Source organism: Parasteatoda tepidariorum, chromosome 3, assembly GCF_982258835.1.
Source record: "Parasteatoda tepidariorum strain Cologne lab strain chromosome 3, Ptep-v5.0, whole genome shotgun sequence".
Lineage (NCBI taxonomy): Eukaryota > Metazoa > Arthropoda > Arachnida > Araneae > Theridiidae > Parasteatoda > Parasteatoda tepidariorum.
Window position 1 is genome coordinate 112,187,793 of NC_141757.1, and position 22,122 is coordinate 112,209,914.

Genomic DNA, 22,122 nt, shown 5'->3' on the forward strand with positions numbered 1-22,122 from the left:
AGAGAAATAAAACGGGAATTAAATAAATAATATCTATTAAACAGCAGTTATTTTTCTAATCGAACATAATTGAAAAAATACTCATTAATTATTTTTTTAAATTTAAAAATATCATTAATATACTTAAAAGATAAATATGACTTTTTACTAGCTTGTATATCAACGAAATTGTACTTTGAATTTGGAAATGAGGCAATTTAAAATGCACACGCATTTTTTTAAAGTAAAAAACTTAGACGGTAGCCGCAAATGTATCTGGGAAATAAAAGAAATCACAGGAAACAGGAAGGAAAAATTATCAATCACAAGAATCTATTCAGCTCCATTTCATTGAACATTCCTTTGATGTTATATTTCAACTATATCATTGTGAAAAAGCTAAGGACAAGAAAGAATGAAACATAATCTGAAAGTAATTATTTTATCAGAACGAAAGAATTGCTTGATATTTCAGAGAAAAGTGTAAGATTGTATGAAGTTCAACAACGACTTTCAGAAAAGTGAATCACGAAGCACAATTCATCCATCAAACTGTCTTGACCCTCCTTGACCACCTAGACCGATAATCACCCCTTTTAACCACAAATTGAAGCAGAAGGGGGAAAGCATACCTTTTGTCCGACCCTCGACACTTTTGGTAGCATCTTTCTAAAATGTGTCTGCCGCTTGAAGTAGGAAACTAAGAGAGAGGGGAAACGCCAGGAGGGTTAAGGGTCTTGAATTGAGTTGGCTTTCACAATCACACAAAACAGTTTCAATTTCCTGGTAATTTAAGGATGTATGACCTAGGACCTTCCTCAAAATTCTTTTCAAAAGTCCTATTAACCTCTCAAAAAATCCTCCCCACCATGGAGCAGTCGGGGGTAGGAATCTCCATAAAATTGGAGAAAAGGTTGTTTTTAGTCTTTCTAGGTTAATATTCTTCAGAGAGTTGTTAGTTCTAATAAAATTAGTCCCATTGTCGGAGTAGATAATTGACGGATGTCCTCTGCGTGCGATAAATCTTCTTAAGGCAAGTATGAAATTATCTGTTGAAAGTGATGTCAATAGTTCTAAGTGTACTGCCCTATAAATCGCACAGGTGAAAATTGCGATCCACACTTTCTTGTTGTCCTTCGTAAGCAACGGTCCAGCAACATCCACTCCTATAACTTCAAAAATTGAGGCGTTTTTTACTCTGTCCTCCGGGAGTATTCCTTCTGGTATTTCAGGTCTTTTCACATTAAATCGTTGACAAGTTATGCAGGTTTTCAGTACCTTTTTTACAGTTCTTCTAGCTTTTATTATCCAATAATCTTCTCTCAAAGCTACCATTAAAGATTGTACTCCAGGATGTCCAAGTTCTTGGTGTTTGTGTAAAATAAGGCTCTTAACAACATGATGATCAGATGGTAAAATAATTGGAACTTTAAATTTTTCATTGTCTTCTCGCATAATGATTTTTGTTTTAATTCTCACAAGTCCATTAGCGTCTGTAAATATCGACAGGAGCTTCAGACTCTTCAATTTTTCGCCTTGGAATGAGTCTTCTTGAACCCTTTTCAAGATTTTGAGTTCAGCTTTAATAAGCTCTTCTACAGATAATTTTCCTGTTTTCTTACTTCTTGCGCTGGAGTTTTCAAAAAATCTATATATCCAGCCTGTAATTCTGATTATTTTCTTGTAGGATGATATGTTGTTGTAAAATTCGTCATCTTTCATATTTAAAGATGATACAATGATTTTCTTCTTCTCGGCATACACTATTTTTTCATCAGGAACTAGATCAAAATTAGGCCAGTTTTCTCTTGATTCTTTAAGCCAAGATGTTCCTTCGTGCCATTGTCTCTTCAATAGGGTTTTAACTGTGCAACCTCTTGAAGGCAAATCCGCTGGATTTTGGGTTCCCGGAACAAACTTCCAGTCACTAGCTTTTGAAAGTCTTCTAATTTCGTCAACTCGATTGGATACGAAAATCGTCCAAGGGCCTTCTTTCCTTATCCAATAAAGTGCGTCCATGGAGTCGCTCCAAATAAATGTTTCAATATCTTCCAATCTTAAATCCTTTTTTACTGTATCAGCCAATCTAGCTCCAATGTTACATGCAAGTAATTCTAATCTTGGTATCGACACTTTTTTCAATGGGGCAACTCTAGATCTTGCTTGAATAAGTTGGCAAGTGACTTTTCCATCCCTTTCCGCCCTCAAAAAGATGCAAGTCGCATATGCCACCATGGAAGCGTCACAAAAGATATGAAGTGTTAAGCTTGGTTTAGAAAGATTTAAGTTTGAAAGTCTACGAGGAATTTTGAAGTTGCTCAATTCTTTTAATTCTTCTTTCCATTTTTCGAATCTCTTAATTATTTCGTCGGGCAATTTTGAATCCCAAGAAATTCCAATCTTCCAGCATTCTTATAGAAGAAGTTTCGGGATCAACGTTATAGGACAAGTGAACCCTATAGGATCGAACAGCTGGTGTGCCATAGATAGGATTTTTCTCTTGGTAACTGGTTCACTATTGTTTTCTTCTTTAACCAGCTCACAGGATAAAGTGTCATTTTGCTTGTCCCATTTTAGGCCTAATACTGACACTTCCCTTTCACAGTTGGGATTATCTTGCACAAATTCGTTCATTTCAAGTAGGTTGTTATTTTCCCAGCCACGTAAATCAAATTTAGCAGCTTTCAGAATTCTCTGAGATTCAGATCTAAAATGTTCCAATTCTGAAACTGAGTCTACACTTGCAATGCAATTATCAACATACATAGAATCTTTGATCTTCACTGCAAGACTTTTCAATGGCTCTTCTACCTGATCTAATACATGATTCAGAACAGCCGCAAGTAAGAAGAGGCTACATGATATTCCGAATACTACTCTACAATGTCTATATGTAATTATCTTTTGAGGATCTCCGTCTTTCAACCACATGAATCGTAAACAATCCCTATCAGATTCGTTAAGAGGTATTTGTAAAAATGCCTGTTTGACATCCGATATTACTCCGATCTTTCCCCATCTAAACCTATTTAATACAGCTGGGATAATTTCTATGAGATTTGGGCCCTTTTCTATGCATTCATTTATTGATACGGAGTTTTTGGTTTTAGCTGATCCGTCAAAAACAGGACGTACTTTAGTGGTTGAATTATCTTTAAAAATTGCCCTATGTGGCAAATAATGTATTCCAAAGCTTTTAGAATAATCATTACCCTCATTAACTTGCTCTATTATACCTTCTTTTTCCCATTGGTTAAAAACCTCTTGATAATCATTTAACCGATTCGCTAATTTAAGGGATTTAACTGTGTATTTTAGTCTTTTATAAGTCAACTCTTCATTATCGGGTAAAGGAGGTGACCATCTAACCAGGGTAAATTAACCGTATATCTGCCCGTACTGTCTCTACTAACAGTTTCTCTGAAATGTTTCAAAGCAAGTTCTTGGGTCTGTGTTTTAGAGCGTTTTTCACTACTATCTTTAATACCCAAGGTATCTAAATTCCAGAGATCTTCAATTTTTGCATTATTTACATGCAATGACAATACTAACATTGAGCTAGTTGTAGATGTTCCCTCTACCTCATATTTACCCATTACTGTCCACCCTAACAAAGTGTGTACAGCAACCAAATCTCCCTTAAGGTGTTTTACTTTTCCCGTCAATATCTTTCCAGCGTAGTCAGCTCTAATGAGCAAATGAATCTCGCCAGAATCTCTTTCATATAAACAGGATCTATCATTAATCATCGTATCACTAATATAAATACCCAGATCTTTTAATTCGTTTAAACAATATGCATCATTCATTTTGGGTAAAGCACAAATCTTTTTCTCATCTAAAACCTCTAACTCACAATTATAGCTTCCATCAACATTTTGATAAGTTTAGACAATATTTTTGATGCATTTCAGTATGTTCAATTCCACCGAATAATCCATGATTCACGGATTCTTTCCCGAACCCTTTTAAACCCATTTTTCCCGCAACAAATTTCGTGACATATGATCTCTGACTACCTTGATCGATTATTACCCTTATTAAGTGTTTCAAATTATTTTCTTTAATGCATACTGTTAAAGTTTGAAGATAAACTTCCCGCGAACAGTTATTAGTCGAAAATGTGGTATTTTCTATTATTTCTGGTTTTTCATTTTTTGAATATTTATTATCCTGAAAACACATAATTTCAACGTGTCTTTTATTGCAATGAGAGCATTTAACCTTTGCCCTGCACATTGAGCTCATGTGATTTTTCCCAAGACATCTAAAACAAATGCCCTTTTTTAATAAAATCGATTTTCTTTTATCTAAAGATAAACTTTTCCATATTCACAATTTAAACCAGAACAATTTAACTCACCGCAAAACGGACACGACCTTGCTTTAGATGTAGAATCATAAACAAATAATTCATTGGCAGTAGGATTTCTTTCGCCATCATATTTCACTTCCCGCTCCCCCCTTTTGTGGTGACGCCAACTAACTTCATTAATATTCGGCGGCGAATTTTGTTTTTCTTTCACTCTCATTAAATCAGTCTTTTCTTTAGCTATCAACTGCTTATTCAAAAAATTAATCAAAACAGTTAAAGAATATTTTTCTCCGAATTCTTTATTAAATTCAAATAATAAATCGTTTGGGATTGACTTAAGTATTACGGGGGATAATAAAGTACTAAAAGTATCTGATGAAATACCTAACGATTCTAAACTTCTTATATGGATTTGTATTTTATCAAATAATTGCCGAAAATTTTTTACATCACCAGAACGCTTTAAAGGGGTAATTTCTAATAATTGACTCATGTGGTTGTTTATCAATGTTTCTTTTCTTCCGAAGCGCTGTTCTAGCAAATCAATAGCTTTGACATAATTTTCTGAGGAAATAGCAAAACCTCCTATCGTTTCTAAAGCTGTTCCACATAGATGAGCTTTTAAATAGTTAAATTTACTGACATCATCTAACGATTTGTTCTTATGTATCGATGTTTCGAAAGAGTTCCAGAAAGTGAGCCAATCACTTATATTTCCCGAAAATTTCGGGATTACTATCTTCGGTAATTTTATATTCAGCATTTCTGGTTTCGTTTCTACTTCCACTTCGCGATTAGTAGTAGGAGCTATATGTTGGAGAAAATTGAGAGGTTCCTGAATATTTTTCTTTTGATTCAAATTACGCAAATATTTATTAGCTTTAAATCTCCACGTTACTATCTTTTCACGGTATTCTTCTGCAGTTTCTAATTCTTTATCTAAATCCTCAGGTTTAAACAGATTTTCTAATTCAGAATCAACTGTTTTGAGAGACTCGAATTTATCATTTAATTGTTCAATAATTAGATCAATTTCAGTTTCTTCATCAGTTATTTCGTTTTTTTGAATTTCTGATTCTATCTTTGAAATTAGCTTAGTAACTGATGTTCTTAACGTAGTGCGTTTCTTTTTAAGGAGCTCAATGTTTGTGGTCATTTTAGAGCTATTATTATTCACAGTATTTTCAGTTCTAGTGTCCCTTTATTTTTATAATTTATAATAATAGTTCTTATTTTATTAAAATACGAACCGATAGTGCCGCCTGGGATGCCAGGTTGAAAAAGATAACAATTTTCTTTATCTACTTCAATAGAACAGGTATCAAATAATAAGATTCTTACCTTGTTCTTCTACCCGGGTCGGAAAGTACCTAAATAAAATCAAATGAGTGACCACAAACTCAATAAGAGACTCCTTCGAATGGTTAACATGTGTATAATTAACAGCACTAAAAACTACAATAACAACATGATGTCTCCAACGACAGTAACAAAATTAAACTAACTAAAAACTATTGTTCTTAGAGAGTTCTTAATCTCGTGGCGCCATCTATTGGTTCGTTTTCTGTGAAAAGGAAAATGAATGGTATTCTGTTTTTGACAATGTTCATTTTATTATAATAATATCTCTATGTCACTTAATGAAGTTTAATTACCTGGCACCTAAGTAAAGAAAATCACCATAAATCATTCCGCACAGATGTCACCATGCAAAACAACAGCAATAATGAGACAGTTAATGAAATTTTTAATTAAAGAAAAAAAAATATAGAGGCAGAAATCTCTAATTTTTAAACACTCATACCAACCCAATTTCTAAAGGATTGGAATATGAGACTAACATGGTTTCATAAGATAACAAAAGTGTGTAATTGTGTGTTTATTATTTTATTTCATAATTCTTAAAAAAATCTGGGTGAAATTATGTTACACTACTATAAGTACTGATTAAGAATCACTTTGGGATAGCTTAATCCTTATAATACACTTTAATATCATGTTATTCCCTATTGTGATTTTGTGTAGACGTCAATATTCCATATTTAAGTATTGTTATCTTATTTGAAATTTGCAACATTTCAAAAAAATATAGAGTTAATTAATGATATGTATGAGTACTTCAAAGGAACTTAATTAGCTTGAAGCTAATTTTAATTGTAAAATTTAAGTGTGCATAAGGGTTTGTAAAATATATCGCTATTATTATTAGTATTATTTAAAATACATTTCTGGTTTAGTTTAATAACATTTGTAAATAAACAACAATAATTTTAAATATGCACTTGAAATATATATATATAGTATATCAATTTATGGCAAACAGTATAAAATCAATTTCTTTTAATTGTAATATTGCAATTCTTGATAATAATCAACCCAAAATATTAACGGTAACATAAATAATGATAAAATGACCAATTAAATCATACAAAATTTAAATTCTTTTTAAGAACCAATATATGATATGAATATTTTAAGTTCTGTTATTCTTAATTATATAGCAAAATTTGATTGCAGAAATTAACCTTTGAAAATAAATTTTTACATAAGTAGAATGACAAACACCTCACGATCTGTAAATACAAGATACCTAAAGAAACTTCACATGCAAATTACACCTAACCAACGCTATAATCATTTCTAGTTACGTTTTGAAGAAATTGTCTGTAATAAGAATGCAAGAGATTTCTCAAATTAACTAAGTTTGCTTACCGGTCATTTCAGATGCAACATACACCAAAGCTCCCGTAGCATCCACAAAAAGAAAGCGCAAGAAAGTCTGAAAACATTCCTTCTAATTTACCAAACAAAATTTTCTTGAAAACCAAAGTATATTTACATCGTTCAGTTCAGACATTAAAATAGTTTAATTCACGAGTTATAGGCAATTTAAAATCTTAATTCAAATATCATTTATTAGAATAATCCATGTGGATAATAAGAACTCTTAAATGTTATTTCTGAGAAAAAATAAACATTCTTTAAAATAACTGAAAACATTGTTAGTGTTCATTAATAAAATATGTTAACAAGTATAACAGCACTCGATTTTCTTTTTAAATTATAAAATATGGAAAAATTGATTTTACATATCATTTCTTTTGTATATTAATTAATTGCAAATCCTTATCACTGAAATAAAAACATAAACAAAATTATATTCGCTTCAGAATTCAAGTTAATTCCAACAATAATTCAATTTTCAATAAATTCTTCAACTGTATAAACTTCACCAAAAGGCTAATAAGATCAGATATGCTGCTTAACTGGATAAATTACAGATTGTAACTAAATAAAATTAAAAATTTGTTATTATTTTCAACTTTTAAAAAATTCTTAAGTCAAATGCTCTATCAATTTGTCATACAAAAATTTAAATTCAATTAAATGTTGCAAACATAAAATATAAATAAATGTAAGGATACGTAACTGAAGAATGTTCGATGAAATTCCATGAAAACGAAATCAATTCCAAAAGCAAAGACGAGAGTTGATATGAAACACAAATTTAGTTTCTTCTTTATGATAAATCATAAATTAACTCCGAAAGTTAAGGAGAAATTGAAGTAGATATTTCTTTCGAGCAGCGTAGGAGGGGGGAATGTCGAACATCTAAAGAAACCATTCCAGGGTCAAGGTTCATCCAGCTCCATAAGTTTTCGCAGCATTGCAAATTCACCGTTAAGCATTTTCCTGTAGTATGAAGTAGCCGTAAAGATTAAAAGAATGAAGAATTGAAGATCCGATGATTTTTAAGCTTTGCGTTTATAACCCAATTTCGCTCCTTGTAACTAGGCACCATTTTATGATGAAGGAGTCAGGGTTCCATTTCATTGCGATGGTATATCAGGGGTGGTTGGAGTTTGTATGGTATAGTGGGCCAAGTTGAAGAATACTGACAAATTGAAGATTGTGATGATGAAAACAGAAGATGATGAAAATAATACTTGAACCGGATCAGAATAATTAAAAAGCTTTTATTTTATATACTTGCAGAGCTCGAGGTACCAAATATACATATTATCCATAAGAATTTCAGTTGAATAAATTTTGCATAATAATAGTAATAAGGACAGGCCATGGGAGACAAATCCCCACGACCTGCCTAATCAAAAGCCAAATTAAAAAGTGCCTGTAATTTGTTCCCAACGGACACAGAAGCATGGGTAGGAGATCCAAGATTGGCGATTTAATAAATTATAACATAGCTAAAACAAAGCCAACCAGCATATCAATATTGGGTTTAAAATAATACCTTGGCGATCACGAGTCGCCAACAAATTTATGAGAATTATTACAACCATGCAACTGAATCATTTTTGCGGTTAGAAATTAGAATAAAAGTTATTTATAGATTTTTGTTTTCGATTAGAGGCGACAGTGAATTAATAAGTCTGCATTAGTAATGAAATAAAAAGTATCCGTTGCACTGATCAAAAAGATAAGAATTTTATGTTCCTTTTAAAAGATTGAGTCTTTGATTTATTTTAAATGTAATTCTATTAATAATAATCAGCTTAAATAATGAAAGATATTTAAAAGGATTGCAAATAAATATGCAATGCCAATTGTGGCATCACAATTAGAATTTATTAAGCAAAATAAAATTAATTCTTTTGCGACTTTTGATCCCCAAGATCTCTTCAATAGCATTCCAATTTCGAAACTAAAACTTTTAGTATTAGTATGATTATAAAAATATCCTTAATTGAGATTTTTATTATTGAGAGATTCTAATGAATATTTCTCTCCTTAATAATTATGTTTGCTATGCAAAACATAATTTTTGTTTAAATAGGTGGAACATCACAAGGATTTAATTTTTCATCTCTTTTAGCAAACCTATTTTAGCCCTAATATGAAATTAAATTATGTTCTTAATATTAACTTTGATTTTAGATTTATTGATGATTTAATTATTTTTTACATTAAGCTCCATATAAAAGCATTAAGTTAATTATATATAATTATTAATAAATTTATTAAGAATATCTGCAACTAAATTTATATTTGTACCAAGAACGAATCCAATTCCGACAAATAAAAATCTTCTAATACTTAATATTTTTAAAATTCATTTTTAAATGCATTTATTTTCAATTAATTATTTCAATTAATTAATTAATTAATTTTTTCAATTAATTAATTTTTTCAATTAATTATTTCCGTAAAATCATCAATGTTAAAATTTCATGATTAAAATTTCACTTTACAAGTTCTAAACTTAGAATTATCCAGTATAATACAATTAATTACACATCGAGTTTTGGGCAAATCCAAGGAAACTAACAAATCAAACTCGCTTCTGTACTTCAGTAAGGAAGTTCAGTCAGTTCATAGATTGACCCCACTACCCTCTATTTACTCTTCTATTTTAATACTTTCATATTTCAGTTTGCATATTTCTATTTTCATGCATATAGAGGCAGGTAAGTTTAAGTGCATTTGAATTTGCTACTCGCTTTATATATTACATTTTGTGTTTTATTCTGTATTTTCTTGAATTTTCCTTTTCTTTTTTTGGCCTGATATCATTTATTTTGCTTTTTTTTGTTGAGTATATTCTATTTTCAAAGTTCTTTTGGTGCTCTTCACACTATTTTTTGATAATTTTTGCTCCTGTTATATTAATACAATATTGGAAAGCACTGTATTTTGCAATTATAATCGTGTGAGCCGGCTTTTAATTTATTTTGAAATTTTTGAATATTTCTTAAATATCTTATTTATTAAAAACCTTTCTTCTTCAATTTAAAAAAAATATATACTTTTTCCATGCCTTCCTTTTTTGTATTTTAACTTACTTTATGCGTTTTTTGCGTACTTACTTGTAAATAATAAGTATCATTATTTTTTTTAAAAATTTCTCGTTACCGTCATGTGGGGCTACTTTGTGCAGGATTTCGCAGTTTTTGAACTTTGACATGTAAAAAAACTATGTTAATTCAAACTTTAGTAAAATGTATCGATATTATATTCATAACTGAACTCAGACGAGTGAATTTGATCAATATTGGCATTATTTGTACGTAATATTTACAAATAATAAGTCAAAACATACCTTGCACAAAGTAGCCCCTAACAGGGGTTACTTTGTGCAGCGATAGGAATTCAGTTTAATAATCATGTTTTTAGTAAAATATTGATATAAAATTGTTAAAAAAGTTAATTGTTGACATTTTTAATAGCAAAAGCATCAAGATATGTAAAGATATTAGTTTGAAAATAATTTTCAGCGTTAAAAAAACATTTTTTATAAAGAATTTTTTCTTGAAAAGAATGTTTATTTGAAATCATTTGAGTTTAAACAAAAGGAAACCATATACATTTTTGAACATTGAAATAGATGAAATTTCAAAAATAATAATTATTTCATACTCATTAACATTTATAATATTGATAAATTTGAACATAACATGCTTGAATGAACATGACAGAACTTGCTCTTCAGTTTCTGTCAAAATCACCTGATGCCCTATAAAATATATTTTTATGAGTTAAATCGTTTGATTAATTCATTGAAAAATCTTTGTAGAAGAAAAATAATAGTTTAACAGTACGTTTCACGTGTTTCTTGTGAATTTTATTAGAGATAGTATTTCTGTGGATTTTGTACTTCCGAGAAGCTTCTGCAATTGACATACCACCAGCAACTGCTTGCAGACATTGTTGCAGCTTTTCTAAAGTGTAATCACGGTAGTTTCGCGTTCCAGGTTTTTTTTTTTGACGTCTGACCATTTTTCTGACGAAAAAAAAACGAATGAAACTTTGCACAAAGTAGCCCCACAGTGCATTTTTTTTCATTTTCCGTTTATTTGTTATTAATTTTCAAAATTTTTTATCGCTAACAAGATATAATTGTTTATTAATATATAAATAAAAAATTTTGCACTTACGACAATTGTTTTATCAACGTCTTTGCATTTCACACCTAAAGTTTCCAAGCACACTTTTCGACATCCGACGTTCTCGGAAAGTTGTAGACATTGGATAAACAAAACACACTCTGAGATTGTTTTAAAATTCGAAAAAATGTTTGTAGTAATAGAGGAGACTTCTATCGTCAAACTCCACACATTTTTAAAGAGAAAAAAAACATAATACTGAATAGCAACACTTGAAAAGTGCCAAATTCGAATTTGCACAAAGTAGCCCCCCCATGACGGTAATCTCTCTTTTCTTTTATTCCTCTTTGTCTTTATTGTGATATATATATATATACAGTCAGACCTCGATATAAGATCATCCGCATATAAGGTCACCCCGCATATAAGGTCACTTTTCCAAAGTCCCGGCTGCGACTTTACACATTGTCGACTCCCGGGCACTTCTTTGGCACCGTATTTTGAAATTCGCCAATCTTACATTCGCCAAGTCGGGTTTCAAATTTTCTCGCGAAAATAAATCTTCGAATAGTAATTCGCGCATGTTTCACTTGCGACATACGATTTAAAAAACGCATGAGTGAACATGAGGTGTGAATAAATTTAGCTGCTTTAAAAAATTTTGTGTATTATCATTCTCTTTTTATTCGGACTTCCTGAAACACATATTTATTTCTTACTTTTTTATTTCCTTTTTAGGATAAAGTTTTGTTGTGGGTGTAGTAGGGTATAGCTTTTTAATTATTTTTATAAAATTATAGCAAATAATTTATGGTGTCTTTGCCAAGTATGAGGACACAATATTCTATAATGCAGCAGGGTTTTGTACCTTATTGTTTAGTTTTTAGAACCTTTATTTTAAGTAACTACACAATTTATGAGTTTTAAGCATTTTCTTTTTATATACGTGTAATGATGAGGAGATTGTTGCTGTCAGCTTTATACATGAATTTATTCTTTTTTACTTTTCTGACATTGATATCTATGATTAAATTTGATGTCATGATTCCCATTTGCAGTGCCAACAATATTTGCGTCCAAACAATTGTACTTAGATTTGACACTTTTTTGTAAATGCTATGTCCCAAACGATAAATTCCATCATACGTATTAGCCAACTCCACAGCTTTGGTAGCAAAGACTGAAAAATTTGTAGCAGTTAAAGTATATTTATGAGCTGAACACAATTTTGATTAAAGAAAACTTTTTATGATTTGTAAAATAAAAATATAATGTAAACAGTAAGCATCAACTTTGACATTCTCATATCATAACTGTATAACAATATAAGGACAATCTGTTTATTTATTTCTGATTCATTAAAGACAAGATATTGAGTCAAATAAGAGAATCTTAACAATTTTTAAATTTAATAATTTTCTTTAAATAAAGAAAGTAGTTTTAAGGCAATTGGGTTGAAAGGCTTAGGACTTACACTTTTCTCAAAAAAATTAATCGATGTTATGATAATAAAACAAAACTCCTGCGATCAGTTATCTCAGCAAAAGTAAGATTTTTATTATCAAATAAGAAACAATTATTACCATTCTGCAAGGAACAAATAAAATAAAATAGGTCATACAGTTTTCAAACACACAGACTGCATGACAATCCAAGAATAAATATTTGAACTTTTAAAGCAAATTGCATACAATAAAAGCTATTGTGTAAAAATAAATTAAAAAACAATTTGTTACAAATGAGACAATTATATGATTCCAGCAACTGAAAAATTCTTTCGGAATTTTAAAGACTAATGAAGACTATTAAATAATAACAGAAAAGTTTTCTGTGTCTCTTTTGTCTCATTTTTGAAGCAGAATATAAATTAAAATACACATCTCACTTTTTCTGATCCTGCTTTTCTCTGAATCTTTCTTATTAAAATAGATGAATCGTGTTAAATTACGTTACCTTAGGTTAGTAAATGTGTTTTCGCACTTAGGAGGAAAAAAAGGTCGAATTTTAGATTGATAATAAATGTAATAATTTTCATAGTATTTTTTCCATATCTTATTTAGAAGCCCAAAAATTGAATAAAAAAAATTATAAAATATATAGACCAATTGTTGAGTTATAGAATCTAATAAGCTGAAGTTGTTATAAAATTATGAATAAAAAGTTACAAGATGGATATGTTATGAAATTAATGAAGCATAGAATGAAAGGATAAATATATATAGCAAAATATATGATAAAATTAATTAGGAAACAATTAAAACGAAGGTGAGTAATTTCAGATATATACAAATAATAGTGATAGAAGCAAGAAAAATGGAAAATATCGGAATTTTCCCTGACGAATTTAAGAAACATTAAAAAAAGTTAAGCAGCCACAACTTTAAGTTTCAATAAATATGATTTGATGTTATAAAAAATAAATTAACTATACGAAAATTGTAGTGAATATGTCATAGATTTGTTTCTTTATGTCATGGCTTCACTAAAAATATTTTTTCTCCTTGTTTTCCTAATAGCACGCATTTTACAGAAAATATTTGAACAAATTTAATGAAAATATTTTCAAATTTTTTTAAAGACTCTCTTATGAAGAAAATACTGTCAATCAAAAGTTGTTCAGTATAAAATATATGCAATTTTTTTAAGATATTGTAAGCATTTTGAAGAATACATATTTTTTCCAAAATAGAAATAATTGATAAAACCTGGTAAAAATGAAGGAAATGAAAATAATTATTTTTCAAACTGAGTAAAATTTTTTTTAATACTTTTATCTTTAAAAATATGTACACTTAATAATGTGATGATTTATATAGGGAATTATTTTTTTAAACTTTGTTTATTAAGTAAGATATTCAAAAGAAATTGATTATTCTAAATAATTGACTATTTTATTACTCCTGTAATAAATAGGAATTTATTGGAGTTTTTTTTTTTTTGTATCAATACTTTTTAAAGAAGGGTTATTTTTCAATAGATGGCACCACTATGATAAAATTTAAATGCAATCAAAATTATGATATTTCATGAGAAATTTTTATTTATTCTTCTAAAATGGGATTTTTGGGGTAGATTGTGGATATAAATTGTATTAACATTTAAGGAGGTTTGGATTATCACTTTTATGGCGTATTTGTGGGGTTGTAGCTGGTTTTTCTTATGGATTTTTTTTTGTTCTGACGTCCACTGGATGCGGGATGACTTTTGAGCAAGTAAACAGGTCAGTATGGATTATTCCGCCTTGCTGAGAAAAGTATAAGAGGCGTGAAGAGTGGCTCAAAAAGTAGTTTCAATTTATGACTACCTAATCTATGCCTATTAAATTTAGATGAATCAGTTAGCGGCGCTTCGCGCCGAATACTGAGTTACTATTCATTTCCAACGTTTCAACGTTCAAAAAGTAGTACGACGGGAGTGCGGATCGTGCCCGATGGAATGTTGAGTTGAAACATCACCGCTGACAGGATCTATCATGGCTGTTAGAAGTATGTTCTGAGCCGGTATCATCGAGAATGAGTTTAGATTTAGCTGGAGTCTCGGAATGAGTTGATCTAGGCGGAAATGCTGAAAGGTTGATATTTGGAAAGAGTCCCTGGATACCGCGACTAAGTACGCCACATTGATCGGATGAGCTGTTGCCTGGAAGAAAGTTGATCTGAAGCCTCAGAGTAGTTGACGGGAAATGATAGACGGAGTGTCGCTAGATTCAAGACGGTTGACAAGAAGTGAGCGTTCCTCGGCAGAAAATCGAGTGTCTCTAAAGAACTGAATGGTGGTCGGAAGGTTGAAGTTCTCCTAGTCCACAAGTCTAGCTGCAGCCCCGGTGGGCGTTCCAGAAGGTGATCTGCAAGTTCCTTTGTATTTATAAACTCTAATTTCTTACCTTTTTAGTAACTTTTTAGAAGAGCATTTTATTCCGTATTTTAAATTATTTCTATCCGGTGTTAAGATACCTATTTTAAGATGAGCATTGGATATTTATTTTTAATTATCTGCTGTAGGAATATAATGACCTAAAGTTAAATGTTTTTGTAAATTTAGAATGAGCTAGTATTTTTATTTCGTAAATGCCTCGTTTAGTGTGAATTAATTTAATGTTATGCTTATGAAATTTAAAAGTGCTTTTTATCGAAAAGTTTTATCTTGAGTATAACCATTTGGAAATTTAAAAGTGTATAAATTGAAATTTTTAGTGCACATGAAGGCATCTGAAAATGATCGGGATTGTGTTTGTTGATAATTTATAGTTATAATAAAATTTACTTTTTATTGTTAAAAGTTTCATGTACTTCATTAGTCAAGTGTCTATTTTTGAACCTGGGTAACCGTTACCAAAATTCAGTTAAAAAATCACAGCCTTGCCAAAGTTTGAAGGGTAACGGTACACTCCACATTTTTATTTAATTTACAAGAATAGTTTCTATTTGAAATTTTTTTTAATCGAAATATGTATGTAATTAACTGAAATAATTGTGTGTATGTAAATGTTTCTTCCTCTTTCTTTTAAGAAGAACGAAGTATTTTGTTCTCGTTATTTGAATTTTTCTAGTCTTAAACGAGGATAAAATTTTAACTTAATTCAACAAGCAACTTTTAAAAATATCCATGAGCGCGAAGATTCATTTATGACTTTTGCAAGTGCTGTATTGAGGCGAGCGTAGGGTTGCCTCTGAGTGAGGGTTACTAGATAAGGCGGTGAAACAGTTGACAAATAAAACCGCGGCGAGTGGAGGTGCCCGGGAGTCGATAATATGTAAAGTCGCGTCCCGGCTCACTGAATAGGAATTCTTTGTTGCAGATTATCGGATATATGGTCAAGATTTAAAAATCCTTATCGCTTATAAGGTCATTTTTATCTGAGGCGTAGCATGGTGTCTACCACATGCATAGCAAATTGTTTTCGTCATGCTGGTTTTGTGAGTTCTCTGAATATTGTGAATGACGAAACCGAAGAAGAAGACAATATTCCTCTAGCTGTTCTGATGGAAGATTTGAAAAATCGTGGCCATGCCAATGAAGAGGAAACTGAATATGGTTTGATTGATAAGGTAATTGCCACTACTTCTGAAGCTACGATTTCAGAAATTGTTTCACAAGTTGTTGACAGTGATCCTGAGACTGTAGCTGTAACCCAAAGGAAAGCCTTCAATGTAATAAATGCCACACGAATTTTTTTTACAAACCATGAGGGAGCTGAGGAACATTTTGAGAAGTTGCAAAATCTAGAAAACATTGTTCGAAAAATGAAACAAAAAACGAGACAGACCTGCATAAATGATTATTCTAAATAAGGAAGGGTGTAATGCATGTATGTACACTTTGAGAAAATTTGTAAACAGCTTCATTTTAAATAAAAATAAATTTAAAATCTAACTTTCTTTAATTATCTACTAATTCTGTTAAAATTTATTGACTTAAATATTTAATTTACGGCCGATCGTATTCGTTTGTCTTACCATTTTTAAAAAATCCTAATGTGTACTATTTACGTGCTTAGTTATGAACTGCTAATGAATCTGTTAAAAAGTCACCCCGCTTATAAGGTCACTTTTGCGATGTCCCTTAGGGTGACCTTATATTGAGGTCTGACTGTATATATATATATATATATATATATATATATATATATATATATATATATATATATATATATATATATATATATATATATATATATATATATATATATATATATATATATATATATATATATATATATATATATATATATATATATATATATATATAAACATAATTTTGGTTTTCAAAACTGTTGTTTTTATATCCACACATTAAGAAAAAAATACAAAATTGAAAAGTTAATTTAAACGAATAAATGTTTTTAATGTTTTGCTCTAAGGTATTGTGATAAAATTACCAAATTTATAAATACTAGCAAAAAAAATTTTAAATTTTCAAATTTGTTATTTTGGAATTAAGTGGCTTTCATTTTAAAAATACATTAGCTTAAGAATAAAGTATTAACGTTATTTAGTTAGTTTTTTTTATAATCAGTAAAATTTCAAAATAAATTTCTTGAATTAAAATTATTTTTCTCTCTTACCAATTTAACGCTTTTAATTTTTATGAATACTTCTTTATCCCCTTAAAGCAACATTGTTAATTTGCAAAACATATGAAATCATCATATTAAACTAAAAAGTGAAAACTTACTACTGCATATATTAGACATTCTACAGACACAAAAATGAATGACACAGATCTTATTGAATTGAGTTATTAAAAAATTTCCTACACTCTATATTAGACAAAAACTCGAAAAATATTCAATTTTATCTATATTTTTGTTAAATTCTGTTTCGTTATTTTTTTTTATTTTTAAAACATTGAAAAAAAATAATTTTAGTCTTACTCTTTTCTCACTAGAATCAAATCTAAAAAAAATTCCATCAGATTTATTTTCTTTGGCAGTAGCTCTTTTATCTTCCATTGAGTCCGTTTTTGGACAGTTTTCCATAAATAAATGACGTTCGTTTATTAAAAGACACTTTATTCCTTTGTTAAACTGATTCGGTGATTCTTTGCTGATTCTGCATCGTTAAATAATGTGATGTTACAGGTTGTAAATGACATCTGAACAGGGAAGTTCATTCATTGGATAATGACCAGATCTGAATACTCTTCTCAATCTCCATGGCAACCAACTTAAGTCACCCTTCCCTAGATTCCCCTTCTTATTCCAAGGGAGAAAAATTTATTTCTAGTTCTTTTGCACCAGCAATGAGAGATTTTGTCTTCGGGAGAATTTATACACGATACATTGTGAAACCTAAATTTTGAAATACTACGATTGCATGCAAGGGAGATTTTGTTCTCGCAAGATTTTATGCAGTCTGACTTGTGGTCCCTGAATTTTTAGTGATTGCAATTACATACGTGACAGGTTTAGTCCCGCAAACTCTTCTATGCCACTTAAGAAATTTCTTAAATCTATACATAATAATGAACGCGGCTGTGTGTGTGTCTGTTTGTCTGTCTGTCTGTCTATAATCACAATATATCGCCCCAGAAGCCTCGCCCAGGCACGAAACTCGGCACATAATTGTGTTTTGACATAATGGAGAAGAATTTTTTTTCTTTTTCAAAAATTTGGATTAGTTTATAAGTTATCAGTCATTTTGTAAGAAAATCTATGCTTTTTCGTCTTCAAAGAGCCCTATTCTAAAAACTATAAAAAATGCGTATACTTTTCTCCACTTTTATAAATGTATGCTAATGCGAACTTTACAATTGAAATATTAATTTTCGACAACTTAAACCAATAATATACGAAGGAATTAATATTTTAATTAAAAGGTTCGCCTTAGTTTACATTTATCAAAGTGGAGAAAAGTTTAACTTTTGTATTCGCGATCGCAACGAACTATAGGGGGCGTTGTTGTATGAGACTAATACCTGCGATTTATATATGAACAGTCATTCAGTTACTCTAGAGACGTCGTTAATGTAGCACGTAGCATTGCAGCGTTCCTTCTTTATTGAGGCTAATTAAATTTAAAAAAGAAAAATGCTTGATATTCTTGCTTATGCAAACGAAAACAAAATGGTATCTCTTTTTATTAGAGAAGGAATATCCAAAACACATCGAAAAAATATTTGTACATTAACAAAAAAAAATATGTATATTCTTATAAGAGTTAAAACCTAATGCCCAAGAAATAGTATTACTAAATTTACTGCTATAACATGAAAGGCCCATTTGCACTTTACATTCTATAGTTTTAAGAATCATATTACTTCAAAAATTAAAATGAACAAAAAGTATACATAAGCCTCATAATTTAATGAAATTTAATTTTGTAAACAAAGTCTTTTGTCAACAATTTTTATCAAAAAATTTCAAGTTTCAATAAAAATCATTATTTAGAAACTAAGAAACGTAAAATAAAGAATGCTGACGAAACAAAAACAGAAAAACAATTCTTTTTTGTCGCCATTTTTAGTGCTACGAAAATTCGTCTTTGGGATTTGCCAAAAACAAAACAAGATGCAATTTTATTTTTTCAGGAGGGAAATATTTTACCGAAAAAACGAAAATGTACCAATTCCCACAACATGAAACTTTATCTTGGTAAACGTACGTTTTGGAAATGTTATTTCATTTGGAATCTTATTTATCAGAGTTCATATGGCGATATGATTGTTTTGAATCTATGCTAAACTCTATATCGGCTCATTTTCCACCGAAATCCGATTGACTATTTTGATTTTAAATAAAGTGTTTTATTTTATGAATTGTCGCAAAAATTTTAAGTGTAGATTGGCGGCACTTAAAAACCGCCAAATCTGTAGCGGCGGTGGCGTTAATACGTAAGTACCGAATTTTTATTCCAGACTTTTCTGAATCATATTACTTCAAACATTGGAATATACAAGAAGTATACATAAACACATAATGTTATACCATTTAATTTTTCAAAGAAAGTATTTTGAGAACAATTTTTATCAAAAAATTATAAACTAAAAAAACGGAAAATGAAGAATTCTTAGGATAAAAAAACGATTTTAAGAATTCTTTACATTGAAATAAAAACTTTCATATTGTTTCTTTTTTTATTATTCTTATAGTTCCTAATCAGACATAAAAAACCATTCTGTAGAGAACCATCATCAAATGAAAATAAATTATTTACAAGCAAATTTTTTATTGTAAAAATCATTGCACTTACCTGATTTATAATTCCCGGAGAATTCCAAAATGATAAGTTCCTTGTTTGAAAACTTTATTCTCAAATAATAGATACCTAGTTTATCCCTTCACTACTTTTACATAACATACTACACAGCAAAATTTTATAATTGATATGAATTTGAATACGTAGCTAAAAACAGAATAGCTGAATTCTAGTTGAACTTATTCTTTCAAAACTAAAAAATACTTACCAAGAAAACGATTAAAATTAATTAAGAATCAGCACAAATGGCACTATTTCAAGTAACTTGGATAATTTTTCATTGTTGTTTTCCGAATTATATGGATACAGAAATATATACTATTCCATAACGAAGAAGAATTTGCTATAACTATTACAATTCTGTATGTTCTGAATTCATATTTATTTACTGGAATGACGAAAGCAATGTTGACTTCACTTTAATTCGTAATGAATTGAAGACAGAAGAAATGCATTTTACCTTAATACACACATCTGTAACAGTATCCGAAATCGGAAGTAATCAGTTGCAAGTTTGTTGATAATAGAAATTAAAAATTATTGAGGAATTTTTCTTCAAATGTTTGGCGTGTTCTGTTCCTGAAAGATTTACTAATATTCTGGAGATTTTTTTCAAGTTCTTCGGCCTTTTCCTTAGGGAATTTTTTTTTCTAATTTGCTGCTAAAAAATGGCATCTTATTCAGTCAATGATTTTGATGGAACTAAATGAAAACGTGATAAATTAATGTCTGATATTTACAGGCTCCCGCTAGACGGCGTACTCGAGCGTTGCGATCGCGAATTAAAAATGTTCGATATATGTCAACATATTCGATACGTAAATAGAACTCTTCGCTTTGATATATTTGTCGCTATTCATTCGGATATGAAGACAAAATAGCAGGACAGGAACATTTTAATTGTCCACTAATCTTCAGATTTCCTGCTATGTTTTGAAAAACTTTATTTGTGAAAACCTTTAGCGTGGCGGACAGCTGGCCGCCTGAGGCGGCTAGTTATAAATAAAAATGCGATTGTATCCAAAAAATACTTTCATCCCAAGAGATTTTTTATGTCTGATATTGTCAGACAACGGCACTGTGTGGAAATGTAAAATTTCTCTGCTCAAAAAATAACTTGATAACCTTTTAAATGTGTAAATTTAAAACGTTGCATTTGTTTTTGATCAAATTAGATCGAAAATACACAAACTTTTTTAGAAAGTACATAAACTTTTTTCGAGTTATTTTAAAACTGCTGAGATTTTCTAAAAGAATTTAGTGTATCTGTTACCGTTAAAGTATGAAGTCCGTTATTTTATGGAATACCTAGTTATTCCATGAAATAACTGATCGTGTCCGTTAAAGTGTAAAACTCTCTTGTATTTTATGATTTAGCTAGTTATTTCATAGAATAACGATCTGCTGCCCGTTAAAGTGTAAAATACCGGTCGGTTGCTACAGCTCAAAGTTTAGGTACTGGTCAGGAATTTAAAAAATGTTCGTGTAAAACCCAGTGCGTCAACCAAAAATTTTTTTGCTTTAGAAATAATGTTCTGTAATTCCAAGTGTCATTTTAGTAATCCTTGTTGTAACAAATGATTTTATGGAACGTTTCCATAAATACCATTTATACGCTGCATAAATTAGATAAATTGCTTCTTATTCATTTTAATTGTCTATCATTAGTTTATTTATAGAATATCTAGTTATTTTATTTTAGATAAATTGTTTATTTTGCACTTTAACTGCCTCTCATTAGTTAATTTATAGAATACCTAGTTATTTCATAGAATAACTAGTTAAAGTGTCAAATTAATAACATATTACACACTTTAACTGACACGATCAGTTATTTCATGGAATAACTAGGTATTCTATGAAATAACTGCATTATATACTTTAACTGTAACATATCCAAATGAAAAAAAAAAGAAACAAAACACGGTTGCTACAAATGTGCACCAAAAGTATTGCAGTGAAGCACTAAAGATAATTTCAACACTGGAACTGTTCCTTTTTCACCATTTTGTAGTTACGGAATTCAATATCACAAACATTTATTTTAACAATAATATATGATACGCATAAAAGTCAGTAAATATATTTCTACGATACAATTTAAAGCAAGAACAGTTAGTTTAAGACACACAAACACCAATTCATAAAATAAAATTAATTTGCAGAATGTGGATCGAACGCAGGAAATAATTCGAGTTATGCTTAAAGGAATAGAAGCGGATGGACAATTTTCTGACGACAGTCAAAGTACAAAAAGGAAAACAGTTAACGATTGGTGTGCATGTAC

At 29.9% G+C, this 22,122-nt stretch overlaps 2 protein-coding genes across 2 annotated transcripts; both read right to left on the reverse strand.

Annotated features, from left to right (window-relative positions):
- Positions 1–648: 648 nt before the first annotated feature.
- LOC147814186 (uncharacterized) lies at positions 649–2,214 on the reverse strand. Its single transcript, XM_087160252.1, has one exon. The coding sequence runs from the start codon at positions 2,212–2,214 to the stop codon at positions 649–651; it is 1,566 nt and encodes a 521-aa protein (XP_087016378.1).
- Positions 2,215–2,391: 177 nt separating this feature from the next.
- Positions 2,392–3,788, reverse strand: LOC122271519 (uncharacterized). The gene is made up of 2 exons (XM_043053095.2): positions 3,380–3,788; positions 2,392–3,266 (listed from the first exon to the last, which is right to left on the reverse strand). Exons 1-2 carry the CDS (start codon positions 3,786–3,788, stop codon positions 2,392–2,394), a joined length of 1,284 nt encoding a protein of 427 aa, XP_042909029.2.
- Positions 3,789–22,122: the final 18,334 nt, after the last annotated feature.